Raw genomic sequence first — 13,440 nt, 5'->3', positions numbered from 1 at the left:
CCTAAGCCCATCTCTGTCTTCTCTACCCCCCTCTCCTCTCTCTCTTCCAGCAGAGGCTGACCATGTGGAGGCCGCCATCCTCGACGAAGACGAGGGTCTGGAAATAGAGGAGCCCAGCAGCCTGGGGCTGATGGTGGGTGGCCCCGACCCTGACCTGCTCACCTGTGGACAGTGTCAGATGAACTTCCCCCTGGGGGACATCCTGGTTTTTATAGAGCACAAGAAGAAACAGTGTGGCGGCAGCCTGGGTGCTTGCTATGACAAAGGCCTGGACAAGGGCAGCCCGCCGCCCTCTTCGCGCTCCGAGCTCAGGAAAGTGTCCGAGCCGGTGGAGATCGGGATCCAGGTCACCCCCGACGAAGATGACCACCTGGTCTCGCCCACGAAAGGCATCTGCCCCAAGCAGGAGAACATTGCAGGTATGGAGCGTTGCACCGGCCAGGGCACCGCTGCAGCCACCTCCCGGGTCCCACGCCTGCCTCCCCCCTCGCTGTGCCGGGGGTTGGTACTGGGAGGATCTGGGGCCTACGGGGATAGGACCACCAGCCAGGGCTGGCCCTTTCTGAGGGGCCACTGTCTGGGTGACCCTCAGGATGAGACAGGCCTGGGGCTTAGAGAGGCACAGCTGGCCGCTGGTGGCTTTGCTTTTGGCAGTGAGACTGTGTTGTGGGGCCTAGTCCATAGGTGGCCGGGAGTACGGAATGGAAATTCGGAAGGCTAACTGGCCCTCGGTTTGCTGGTGTTCTTGGCTCAGTCTCTGGCTGTGCAGCCAGATAGTCTTGGGTTGGCGTCTGTGTTCACGACTTGGACAAATCAGTTTTTCCATCTATGAAATGGAGCTAATGAGACCTATCTCCGTAGGGTTGTTGTGAGGTGGAATGAGATGTGGCCTGAGGGGAGGGCCTGGCAGGCACTTTGGAACAGGAGCCCTCATTTCCTCCTCTTCCTCTCTCTGGCCTCAGATTCCCATCTGTAAAAAGAGGTGATCTCAGAGGCCCCTTCTGATGTTGCCTGATCCTTCCAGGAGGTCTAAGGAAGGGCCTGTGGGGACTTGTTGGAGCACCGCGCCCCTCCCCTTTGGCATGCCCACTCAGCTGACCACCTGGACAGCCGACTCTTACCACCTGGACGAGCAGGTGTCAGGTTGCGTCCTCCAGCTGGGTCTGCTCGCCACAGTGAATTGGCACCCGTCGGGCCATGACTGTGGCACACCAGAGCCTCGTCCGGGGAGCCCACGCTCCGTGCAAGCTTCTGGGTCGTACTTCTGAGCCTGGGAGGCCCAGCAGAGAAAGAGGGCCTTGGTTGCCCGTGTTCCCTAGAACCTACAGAAAGATGGCATCAGGGTGCCTGCAGATGAGGGTTCAAATCCTGCCGGTTGACATTGGACAAGTTGCTTCATTAGTCTAGGACTCAGTTTCCTCATCTGTTAACAGTGGGTGAAAATACCGGTGGGCCTGGGGTGAGGACTGAATGGGCAAGGGGCTCCATAAATGATTTGCTAGCGGAACTTTCCCATCGGGGTCCCCTCTGGTGCCTCAGTGTGCGAGTAGGTGCCGGCTGAGTTTTGGGCACGGCAGCTAGCAGAGGTGCTGGAGGGACCGAGGCTCTGGGTGTTCCTCCTCGGAGGGTGGGCCTGCTGGAGCAGAGGGCCCCATCACCCAGGAGGCAGTCAGGGCGATGCAGGAAGCAAGCCACCTGGCAGCTTGGAGAGGTTGGGCCTCAATGTGCCCATCTGTAAAATGGGATGAATGAGCTCTCTCTTGGGAAGAGACTGTGGTTGTGTGCAGACTCCCACTGGCACATGCCGGGTGCTGGGGAGACCCCGTCAAATCCTACTGGCCTGTGGGCTTTGCCTTCTGGTGGGGGTCCTGGAGTGACCCCTCTCACCTTGTCAAGTTGCCAAGGGCTCTGAGGAGAATGTCCAAACACGCTCAGGGCCATGGTCACGTAAACCCCGTTTTCTCAGAATGCCCTGTGGAGCTTAGCGATGCTGCCTTCGTTAGGGTTGGAACCTCCGGTCGAGAAAGGTGCTGGGTCCCTTAGGTTGGTGTTGTTGGTGTTCCCGTGGCTTTCTTTTCTTTGACACTGGGGGCGTAGTTTTCTCCAGTAGAATAAACACCTGGTGTCAGTGTCCACAGACCTTTCTGGCACGGGGGGGGGGGCTTCTGCCCATGAGACTCTGGTCCCTACTACTGTTTCAATGGATGGAAAGGCATTTTGCTTTCACCAAAAACCATCCGAATCCTCGTTTTATGTTGAAGGTATTTCCCAGAGAGAGCCTGCCGATCACTGTGGGCAGGTTTGTTTAAGAAAGCCACTGAATGCGATTTCATAAAAGGCAAAAGTTAATCTGCAAGGCGGCTTTGTCCTCATCCCCCCACCCCTCCCCGCGCCCCTTTTCTCAGGTTCTAATACTGCAGCAGCCTACAGTATTTTTATTTTATGTGTGACGAAAGATATTCTTGGCCTTTTCTGTTCAGCAACAGGACGAATGGATTTCTTCATTCTCGAAGAAATATGTAAAATAATCCCTTAGAAGTCTAAAGAGATATGTTTGTTCAAAGCATTTAAAATGTTATTTTAATCAAAGGCACAAAACAGTCTCCATGCTGTGTCAGCTGAAGACAACCACGATGTCTAAAGACATCATGCTTTCTTTCCAGTCTCCCTTTTCCCTTTTTCCCCTCCCCACTTGGGCACCAACTTTTCTTTTTCTCCTTCCTCCTCCTCCTCTTCTTCTTCTTCTTCTTCTTCTTCTTCTTCTTCATTTAATAAAAAGGAAAAGATTAAAGAATAAAACTTCAGTGGCTCCAATGTGTAAAGGAATTTAATATGGTGGGAGCATTAATTATTTTAGCTTAATTGAATTCTGAGGACTTGCATTACTTGCATTTCTGTAGACAAGCCCTGTTTATTATTTCTCTGTGTAGATTAACAGTAAAGGAAACACAGATAACTTTCAGTTATTTATTGTAAAATAAATGTGTCAATTCATGTGTAAAGCAAGCTGCTCAAAGATAATTGAGTCTTTATATTTTAAGAGGGGGACTAGGAATCACAGGCGCTTCTCCGCCCGGGCTTCCGGAAATCCGCACAGCTGCTGCCCAGGCCCGTGGCACCGCTGGCCTCGCACGGGCCTCCCCCGTTCCTGCTTCCCGTCTGTGCTGGGGAGGGATGCGCTCGAGCAGCCCGTCTGTGCCCCGCTATGCTTCCCAAGGCCGGTTGCCGGCGAGCCGGTGGCTGTTAACCTCTTGGGTGTTGGTCTCTGGCTTGGCTGTCGCGAGTGAGGTGCTCATGGTGACCCCGAGTGCCTTTTCTTTCCTGGAACCAACAGTCTGTGTGTTGTCCAGACGGGTTCTAGCCCTCCGTGCTTCCAGAGGCGGGGATCCCGAGATGGAGGGGCGGGGCTGGCCTGTAAATAAGTGGGCTCCCTTCCACCCTCACGGCCCGCCCCCCCCAGGGTGAGATGGGAGTTGAAATTCGGTCAGTCATTGCACCCCGGTAGGACTCTGGATCAGCCCTTTCCTTGGGACACTGCAGTTTGGAGATGGGCATAAAAGGAGTAGTTAATTATTTCTTTTCTTTTTTTTAATGACAGAGAAGTGGGAGAGTGGCAGTAGGAACTTTCTGGACTTTGGATCCTGGAGGGCGTTCATTCTTCGTTCATTCATTCATTCATTCATTCGTTCGTTTGTTCATTTACTAAACAAGCAGCTGTTGCTGTTCCCCTGCCCGGAGCCTCCCCACCTGGCCAAGGGGTGACAGAACCCCCAGGGGGTGGGAGCATGGCCTTCTGGGCTGCTTCTCTGTCCCCCTTGGGGGACATGGCGGAGTATGAGTAGGTAGCAATCTCACTCTTGATGTGTGCAGTTACGGCCCTGGGCCCTGCACCTTGGCCGTGTGCTGCGGCCAGGGGAGGTCCATGGTGCCTGTGTCTGAGGCCCATCTGGGGACAGACGGGCGGGGGCGGGGTGGGGGGGCGCTTGGGCAGAGGTGGGGGCTTCGGCCTGGAGACCCGACTCAGGGCAGGCGTCTGCCTCTGTAGGAGTTCTTCACATTTCCTAAGTCCCCTTCCCACTACATTCTCCCACCTGTTCGGAGGGTTCTGATGGAGCTGGGAGGTGAGGGTAGCAGATCCTGGGGTGGGGGGAGGGGGAGAGGAGGTGGGTTCCGTGGTTTGCAAAGAGCGGGAGTCTCTGAACCGTTATCTGGGACGGGTGACTTGAGGAGGGGTGGGGAGAAGGGGGCTTGGGGTGCTTGGGGCTCTCAGCCTGCACCAGGGAGGCCACGTGCTGCCTGCCAGCCTTGGCCGGGTGACCTGACCTTCCAAGCTGCAGTTTCCTCACCCAACAGTAACTGTGGGGCGCGGATGATGTGTGCCTGGCACCCGGCCCACGTGCTGCGGCCTTCCGCCCTCCTCCTCCCCCTCCTCCTCCTCCTCCTCCCCCTCCTCCTCCTCCCCCTCCTCCTCCTCCTCCTCCCTTGCTGGTGCTGTTACCCCAGCTCCATCGTTCCGTGCTGTTAGTGGTGCTAAAGTAGGCCTTCCAGGAATTGGGGAGAAACTTCCATTGGGCTCGGAGAATTCCGCCGTGGGAAACCGAGTCCGCGCAGCTGTTGTGTGTCCCCCTCCCCCAGCCATCTTTGGTCACGTTACTGTCGCGTGGTGACCGCGCGGATAGTGGGTCACCCTGGGGAGGACCGTGGGCAGCATGGGCTTTGGTGGCGGTCGGGAGGGGTGCGATTCCAGACCCCACCCAGGCAGGCCGCCTCACTTTTCTGGGCCTCGGGTTCCTCCCGTGTACCTACTTTTCAGTCCCATGCCAGGGACGGACGGAGGCCTATAGGGCACCCACCTAATGCAGGGTTCCTCTGCCACCAGATGCCTGACAGGCGGAAGCTTCTAAAAAGCTTTCTGAAAGAGCGTGGACCCTGCTTGAAAGCATGAGGTGTTTGCTCTCCAGTGAGAATCTTGAAAACTCACCTGGGGTATCTCTCTCAGCCATTTACACCGATTCCTCCTTAGAAATCCCCATTTTATAGCCACTGGAGGGAAGGCTCTTGATCACAGGTAATTCGTTTTTACGTGTTATCACCCCTTCCATAACCAAATGGAGCTGTAACCGGAGGAATGAGCCATCAGCTGTCAGTCATAGGTTTGCCTTTTGCCTTTTTTCCCCGTCCTTTCCCCAAACCCCAAATGTCAGATTTCTGGAGAAATGCAGGAGGCAGCGGGTGACAGGAGGTGGCAGATCCCCCTGGGCTGGAAGGAGCAGGCAGTTCCCTGCTGCGATGGCCCCACCCGCTCTGCACATCTTCATCTAGAACCTAAGAAGGGACAGGGATGCACCTGGCGGCAGGGGGTGGGGTGGGAGGGGGTCCTCGTAGCAGGCGGGACACAGGCAGGGGACTTGGTTTGGGGTCCCAGTGACCCATCACTAGTCAAAATGTGTTGCAGAAAAGGGCTTCTGATCAGCCAGAGGATTTACATGCCGCTCTGCAAATGTGCACTTCAGACTTTAAAAAAAAAAAAAAAAGAGATAAATGTGAAAAGGAGAATATTAGCTTGGCCAGTGGAAGAAACTAAATAACTTGCTTGTGCTGGAAAATGGAGATAAACCCCACTTGCAGGGTGTCTTTAAAAACTTGCGCTTGATATATTTAGAGTTGTTATTTTGCCTCCAAATTAAGATTAGTTAAATCCGTGTGTGTTGTAGCATGGATTATATTTTTGTATTATTAAATTGTGACAGCTAATTATTAGTTCTGTCTGCACCAAGGAATAGTGGAGGGTGCTGCCTGAGAGACATGGCCCTGGGGCTAGGCATAGTAGGGCTGACCCCAGAACTTGGGCAGGGCTGGTGGCCGATGGGGAAGAAAGAGGGGGCCTACCTGGTAACCCACATCGTGCTAGGTGCTTTTCTTGGCTTATGTCGTCTTGAAGTAGATACCAACCTTAAAACAGATACCTCTAACCCCGCTTTGAGATAGGTATTTCTAACCCCACTTTGAGCTAATGCTTGGAGGGGCTAAGGGGCTTGCCCAAGGTCACACGGCAAAGTGGAGTCAGACTCGACTCTGCCTGGCTACCTCAGGTAGCCCAGGGAATGGAGGTTTCTAGGGAAGCGTAGTCCAACGCTGCCTGGCTGGCGAGACCTGTGGGGGCAGGCGCTACCTCTAGACCCTGTCCAAGGTCTTCGAAGAGCATCCCAGGGTATGACCTTGCGGATATGGCCCAGGGCCTTCAGGCCCCAGAGGTCTTGACCCACGGTCTGTGGTAACATCATACTGTTGTCTGTACTTCGTGGTGAAGGTTTTGGAGAGGTGGGCAGTGGGGAAGAAGGCAATAAGATATGAATGCAGATGGGTGGATCTGGGCTGGGATTTGGGGTTTGCCAGTGACTTGTTGAATGACCTTCAACCAGTTTTTCACCTCTCCAAGTCCCCATTTCCTGTAGCATGGAGATATCTTTCAGGCTTGTTGCAAGGTTTGATTTAGACCACGTATGCACGCACTAGGTCCTTGTGGAGTTGTTAGCTGTTATTAATAATGGAGAACCACTGGAGGGATCCGTGTGGGGATTGTGGCCTCTTGGCCTGAGCTGGAAGGGTCTCCTTGCTGACCCTCCCATTCTTACCTGGAACTGGTTACTGGCAGGGCTGAGCCCAGACCCCAGTTATCTGGAGTCAGGTGCCCTCTCGCCACACCAAGCCATGTGACTGGAGGCAAGCCCTTTTCCCTTGCGGAGACCCAGTTTCCTCACTTGTAAACGGGGGGCCAGAGACTGAAGGTAAATGGTACCAACGGCTGCAGAGTGTCAGCAGCTGTAAACATGACCGTCGCACTGAATTGTAGTTGAAAATTGTATTGAAATCAAAAGAAGACAAGGGACGCCTGGGTGGCTCAGTCGGTCGAGCGTCCGACTTCGGCTCAGGTCATGATCTCGCGGTTTGTGGGTTCGAGCCCCGCGTCGGGCTCTGTGCTGACAGCTCAGAGCCTGGAGCCGGCTTCGGATTCTGTCTCCCTCTCTCTCTGCGCCTCCCCCGCTCATGCTCTGTCTCTCTCTCTCTCTCTCTCTCTCTGTCTCTTGCTCTTGCAAAAGTAAAGAAACATTAATAAATAAATAAATAAATAAATAAGTAAGTAAGTAAATAAATAAATAAATAAAGACAGACAAAAAAAATCCTAATTAGCTACAGGGTCATTTTGGTTTTTTTCCTCAGGTTTCCTTTAGGTTTGGGGCCCTTATTATCTGTGATTTCCAAGCTTGCAGAGCCATTCAGGAAGAGGAGAGGAAGTTAAGGAAGGGAGCGAGGGAAGGCGCTGGCTCTCAGGTGGGGAACCCTCAGCCTCAGTTATTATTATTATTATTGGGTTTTTCATTTGACAGTAAATAGTTAGCAGTTGGCGTAAGTTTTTTATTAGGCCCTTGACAGCTAGCCTTTTTTTTTTTTTTTTTGCCACTTTTCATTCCTGACTGATGCATAACCATTAGCTGTAGAAACTGTCAGGAGGGGGCTCTGTCAGTAAACTATAACTAGGGCAGTCCCGCTGTCACCCCTGTGCCCTCGGGTTCGTCTTTTCCCTGAAGAAACAAAAAGACTGCATTTTCATATTTGGGTTTTGAATTTAACGCGTACTTACAAGAACTTACGGTGGACCACTCACTGTTTGAAGGGCTTGGCAACTATTGACTGATTTAAACCTCCTCACACCTCCAGGAGCTAGGGTGCTGGTATGAAGCCCACAATACCAAAGAGGAAACTGAAGCACAGAGACGTTGAGTAATTTGCCCAGGGTCACACAGCTGGTGAGAAGGGGCCGAGGGTGTGAACTCAGGCAGTCATGCTCTTCCTGTGGTGCCGCGGTGCTTCCCGTGGTCGTAGTTCGTCCTCTGTTCCCATCCACTGTCTCTGCCCCATGAGAGGTGATAAATCAGTTACTACTTTCGTTTTGTAGATGAGGAGACCGAGTCCTAGAGGGGTTAAGAGGCTTTTGCATAAACACTTCTCCAGGCAGCGGCAGAGTCGAGCCTGGGCGCCGGGCTCCCGACTCCTGGCCAGTGACCTCCTCACAGGGAGCCCAGGGGACCACGAGGGTCTGTAACTGCGGCTGGCACAGGCCGCTTCTGCTGCCAGCCAGACGACGAGTGATCTCCACCGGGAGGGGCAAGCTCCGCGACGAGACCTGGAGTCTCGTGGGAGCTGAAGAAGTCGGGACGGTGGACCTGCCCCCACCCCGGTCCTGTGCACGTCGGTGGGTTTTGTGCCGACCGCTGTGCAAAGCCGCCCTGTTAGGGGCTGAGCCAGGCCTACTGAATGCGGGTGGGGAGTGGCAGGCGGAGTGGCCTCGGGCCAGAGACCCGGGGTACGTGTCCATGCCCTGCGGCTGACGGGCGGTGTGACCTTGAGCGTACCCTCCCCCTCTTTGGGCCTGAGCTTCCTGAGCTGAAATAGGAGAAGGAGCTACCAGTGGTTTCCAACAGCTGCAGGACCCCCCCCCCCCCCACCCCCGCACGTGTGGGGGAGGGGAAGCTTCCTACCTACACCCTCCCACCCAGCGGCCCGAAAGGCTTTCCTCCTTTGGGCTTAGGAAGTAACTTTCTTTGAAGACACTGGTGGCCGAAATGAGAACTAGTTCTGCTCAAAGCTGCAGAGAGCCTTCTGGGAGGATGTGCTGCCTTCACGGAGAGGGTGACCGAGTGTGGGCTCGGGACCACTCGTGTATGTCTTCCAGGCCCTGACCCTGATGTTGTGGGTGTGGTTTGGTGTTTTTTTTCGTTGTTGTTGTTAAAAGGACCTCCCTCCCGAATGGTATAAACCTCAGGCCCCACAAAACCTGAAGCCAGCCGTGACCCAGGCGTTCCTAGGTGGTGACCCGTTGACCTCAGGGTGTACGGGTGTCGGCCTTGCCCAAATTCAGCCCAAGAAGGAGCTCCTGGCTTCTGGTGACCAGGACTTGGAGGCTCCGAGCTGGACCCAGGGACCTGGAGGCCTTTCTGGAGAGGGCAAGGCTTCTAGGTTTTATTTTATGTAATTACTTTATTTTTTAGTTTGAATGTTTATTTTTGAGAGAGAGACAGAGACAGAGCGTGAGTGGGGGAGGAACATAGAGAAGGGAGAAACAGAATCCAAAGAGGCTCCCGACTCCGAGCCACCAGCCCTAGAGCCGGACGCGGGGCTCCAACTCACAAACCGCGAGATCACGACCTGAGCCGAAGTCAGACACCCAACCGACAGAGCCACCCAGGCGCCCCCTTCTTTTATTTTTTCCATTTCTATTTACTTGTTTCGGGAGAGAGAACACGTGTGCGCATGAGAATGGCTAAGGGGCAGTGAGAGGAAGAGAGGGAATCCCAAGCAGGTTCCCAGCAGAGCCTGATGCGGGGCCAAACTCATGAGCCATGAAATAAATCATGACCTGAGCTGAAATTGGCCGCTTAACCTACTCAGCCACCCGGGTACCCCTAGGTTTCATTTGTATTTTGTTTTTTAAATTTTTTTAAACAATTTTTTTTAAGTTTATTCATTTTTGAGAGAGAGAGAGAGAGAGAGAGAGAGAGACAGAGTGTGAGCAGGGGAGGGGCACAGAGAGACAGCGAGAGAGACGGAATCCAAAGCAGGCTCCAGGCTCTGAGCCGTCAGCACAGAGCCCGACATGGGGCTCGAACTCACGAACCGTGAGATCATGACCTGAGCTGAAGTCGGACGCTTAACCGACTGAGCCACCCAGGCGCCCCTGTTTGTATTTTGTTTTTAAGTGGGTTTCCTTAGGGCCCTCCTGGTGGTCTGCTGGTTTTGATCTGGAGAGGGGATGGCTTAGGAAGGATGACTCTGTGCTGGGGTGGGGGTGGGGGGATGAATGTGTGACAGAAGAACGAGTAATCACTTGATGAGAGTTAGGTTGGGAGAGTGCTTGCTGCTGGTCCCAACTGCATGAAAACTGGGACCCCAGGCTCCTTTGGGTAGAAGGATATGAACAAAATGGCCTTTTGTTGGAGGTGAGAAGTCAGAACCCCCCATTCCTGCTGTGGAGACAAGACAGCTGTTCAGATGCAATGCCGAAGGGGGTGAACCTCTCAGCTCAGGACAGCCACCTAGTTTTCTAAGCCAAGGCAACGTTTGATCAGGGCTGTTGACCGCCCCGGGGCTGAGTACCCGCACACCTTCCATAACCTGGTTGCAAGTGTGGACACAGCCTTAGATGCAGGCAGATAAATCCAGACTCAAAGGTACAAACAGGTGTGTGGGTCAGTGCCCACCCATGATGAACCCCCATGAACAGAGCCCTGCCCCTTGTTAGCCCCCGTGCCTGGATTGTGAGGAAGCTCCAGTGAGGACATCTGTCCAACCCTGCAGTGTCCAGAAAGCACAATTCAGCTTTTCTGACTTCAGGTACCAAAGGAATCCTTGAAAGTCATAGAGAAAGCACTCACTGGCTTTGTTTTAAAGACTTTTCCGGGCAGAGCATGGCATCTGGAGAATGTAGTCCCCCAGCTGGGTTCTAGGGGTCCCCCCTTGAGGGGGGGGGGTGGTGGCCAGGACTGTCTGTCCTGGGCTTCCTCTCTAGCCATCTAGGGTTCTTTGTTTCCCTTATGGAGAAACAGGACAAAGCTTTGATGACCCCTTCCCACCCCAGCAACTGGCTAAAACGTTTGATTGAGGTTGGTAGACCCCACAAAACTAAGTTCTCCAAGGGAGCCAGAGTGGATTCCTTCCCCCTCCCACCGAGAGTTCAAAGCCAGCCAATTAAGAAACCTAAACAGTGTGGTCTTCTCCTTGCATCATTGACATCATTGGCTTGTAAAACTTTCCCTGCAAAGGAGGCGCCTTTATTCGCTGGGAAAAAGAAGTATATAATTTTCCTGACCTGGCTTTTGCTTTTGAGGGGAAGGAAAAGCGAGAGGGAACTCATTTCCAGAAACAAACAGGGCCCAAGATAGCAAACAAGTTCCACACTCCCATGTCCGGGACTTGCTTTCCCACAGCACAGCCATTCGGGACACCGAAAATGGCATTTAGTGGAAGACGCGAGACCCTCGGGGCTGCCTAGTGCTGGGGGTCCCTGGTGGGGGGGCGCCTTCTAAGACTATGGGGAGCGGTGGGGAGTTGGACATCAGAATCCAACCAACCCTGAGACTGAACTTCTGCTCCCATGAAACCAGGCGCCACCTGCCTCACCACCAATGCAATGTCCCGTGTGCCCCGACGGTTGCAACTTTCAAGACTCATCTTGCCCCCTCTCGGGATCTCCAGCGACCCTCCCCACTCCCGGCCTCCTCGCCTCGGTCCCTGACGGTGCCGCCCCTAGCAAATCATTCCCTTCCACGTGGGAGGGGGCAGGGGCAGAATTCCTGACAGGCCCGTCGGGGACTTCAGGCCCCGCCCCTGGGGGGGCTCCAGGGTTGGGGTCCGTAAGTCTCCCCTCCTCTCACTTCCAAGCCCGGGCACACCCGAGGCGGGTGGTGCACAGCTCAGGCGGACCCCGCGCGGAAACGGTCGGACACTGGCAACACCGTGATTGCACCGGGGGCCTTCTCCGCGGTCGGTGCCCACCCCCCATCCGGCCGGCTGCGATCCCGCGGGGGGCTCTGAGGCGCCGCTCCCGGGCCTTTGGGCGCGCCTGGTCCCCTCCGGGCAGCCGGCTTCGCAGATTCGCCCGCGGCCTCTCCAGCCTGCGCCCCGGGGCGCGCGGTTAGGCGACCATCAGCCACGTCTCTTCTGCTCTCCCGGCCCTGGCCCGCCGCGCACGTTGATTGTGTCTTCTTGGGGCGGGAGGGCCGAGGGGGCTCCAGGGCCATGCATAATTCGGGGGCTTAATGGGCCAGCTGCCCGAGCGGGGCGGCGAGGGGCGGGCGGAGGCGCAGCTGACCCTGCCCGCGTCTGGCCTCGCCGGGAAGGCGCGCTTCTTTCTTCCTCCCGTGACAGCTCCCCTCCCCCTCTCGGCCCGGGTCCGAGGGGGGCGGGGAGTGGGCGAGTCGTAGGGTTAGCCCAGGGGAGGGGGCTTCCTCGGTGCATTCCAGCAACTTTTGCTTTGGGGGTGGGGGGTGGGAGGCGTGCAGTGAATCGGAGCCTCCCCGGGACCTGGCTCCAGAGGGAGCCGGGGGAGTTGGAATGCAGGTTTCCTCGGAGCACTCTGCAGCCCTTTTTTCCGAGCCCCTTCCCCCCGCCCCCGGCGGCCCCTTGTCGGCCCCCGCCCGGCAGCAGCCCTGCGAGCTCGCCCTTGGCCCCGGGCCAGCCCCCTTCCCTGGCAGCGGGCGGAGATGGATGGAGGCGGAGACCCAAGGTCAAGGGCGGGGAGCCCGCCGGCCCGGGGCCCCTTTGTGCGCTCGGGCCCGCCCCTCCTCCACCCTCCTTCCCCTCCCGGACCCCCAGGCGCGCGCCCTGACTAGTGACCTTCCCGGGCGTGGGGAATTGCATTTCAGGACCCCTGAAAACTCCCGCCAGTGGCCCCAGCCTCAAAACCAGCGCGCGAGGGGCGGGGCTCCTCTCTGGGGTGGCGTTCCTTCCCGGGCATTTGTCTTGGGTCCTGGGGGCGCCCCGGGATCCCTTCTCCGCCCGCCGCCAGCGCTCTGAAAGGGTCGCGCCCGACCGAGCCCGGCATCAGCCCACCTTGGCCCGACAGAGCCCGGCAGTTCCCCGGATCCAGGTGAGGCCCATTTGCAGGGAGCCTCAAAGAGTTCCTTTGTGCGTTTGTGTCCATCCAGGGCAAACAGTCCCGTCCCAAAGTGGTTTTCTTTGTAGCTTTCCACACCCCCCACCCCCCGGTGGGGGGAGGAGGGAGAGCCTGCTTTTCTAGAGGGAATTCCTGGGGGCTGGGATTTTAAAACACTCAAGAACAAAAGTGTTTTCCCAATTGTGTGGGAATGGAACCCTCTAGTAGAGTAGGGCACAAAGCCTCGTGGAATTACAGGGAATTAATGTCAGTCCTTCCTCCAGCCCGACTTCTCTTACAATAAGCACCCCCCGAAAGAGAATTTGTATGCAAATGGTCACCTTGCTAGGAGCCTCTCTTTATTTTTGCTTCTTAAAAATTGGCCTCCAATTGTTTAAAGCACTCCAACAGACCCTTAAAGACCCAGAAAAGCAGTGGTTGGACGCCCAATGTATTTACCACAAAGCTCTTAAGAAAATGTTCAAACATTTTCCCAAAGCTGTTACTCCAGAAATAAAAATGTATGCTGTTTGCCTATAGAAGATTAAAAGTTTACCTTCACTGTGACAGCTTTTCTAGGCTACAGTTGGAACCACGTCTCTATTTTCCATTATTCAGAAATAGGTCTGAACCAAACGGAATACATTTGCTGTAACAGGAGTCGAGGTAATTTTTAAAAATATGTATATACATATTTATTTATGATTTGGGCTGACCCAAATCATAACAGAATATCGCACTTTCTGTGCTATCAAAGGCTAAACTATTTTGTAAACAATGCCTTCATG

At 55.1% G+C, this 13,440-nt stretch overlaps 1 protein-coding gene across 4 annotated transcripts in view; it reads left to right on the top strand.

Moving 5' to 3' along the window:
* BCL11B (BAF chromatin remodeling complex subunit BCL11B) overlaps window positions 1-13,440 on the top strand; it is a 96,987-nt gene that overhangs the window by 13,616 nt on the left and 69,931 nt on the right. For 2 of the 4 annotated variants that reach the window (XM_043556997.1, XM_043556995.1), the window contains exon 2: window positions 54-419. In XM_043556997.1, the coding sequence (XP_043412932.1) occupies window positions 54-419 (366 nt within the window). Of the gene's footprint in view, window positions 1-50; window positions 420-13,440 lie in introns of all 4 variants that reach the window. The other 2 variants (XM_043556996.1, XM_043556994.1) reach the window with 1 other exon arrangement.

The sequence above is a fragment of the Prionailurus bengalensis genome, chromosome B3 (genome assembly GCF_016509475.1).
Source record: "Prionailurus bengalensis isolate Pbe53 chromosome B3, Fcat_Pben_1.1_paternal_pri, whole genome shotgun sequence".
NCBI lineage: Eukaryota > Metazoa > Chordata > Mammalia > Carnivora > Felidae > Prionailurus > Prionailurus bengalensis.
The sequence above is the reverse complement of the archived record's forward strand: the minus strand, read 5'-3'. Positions and strand labels throughout refer to the sequence as shown.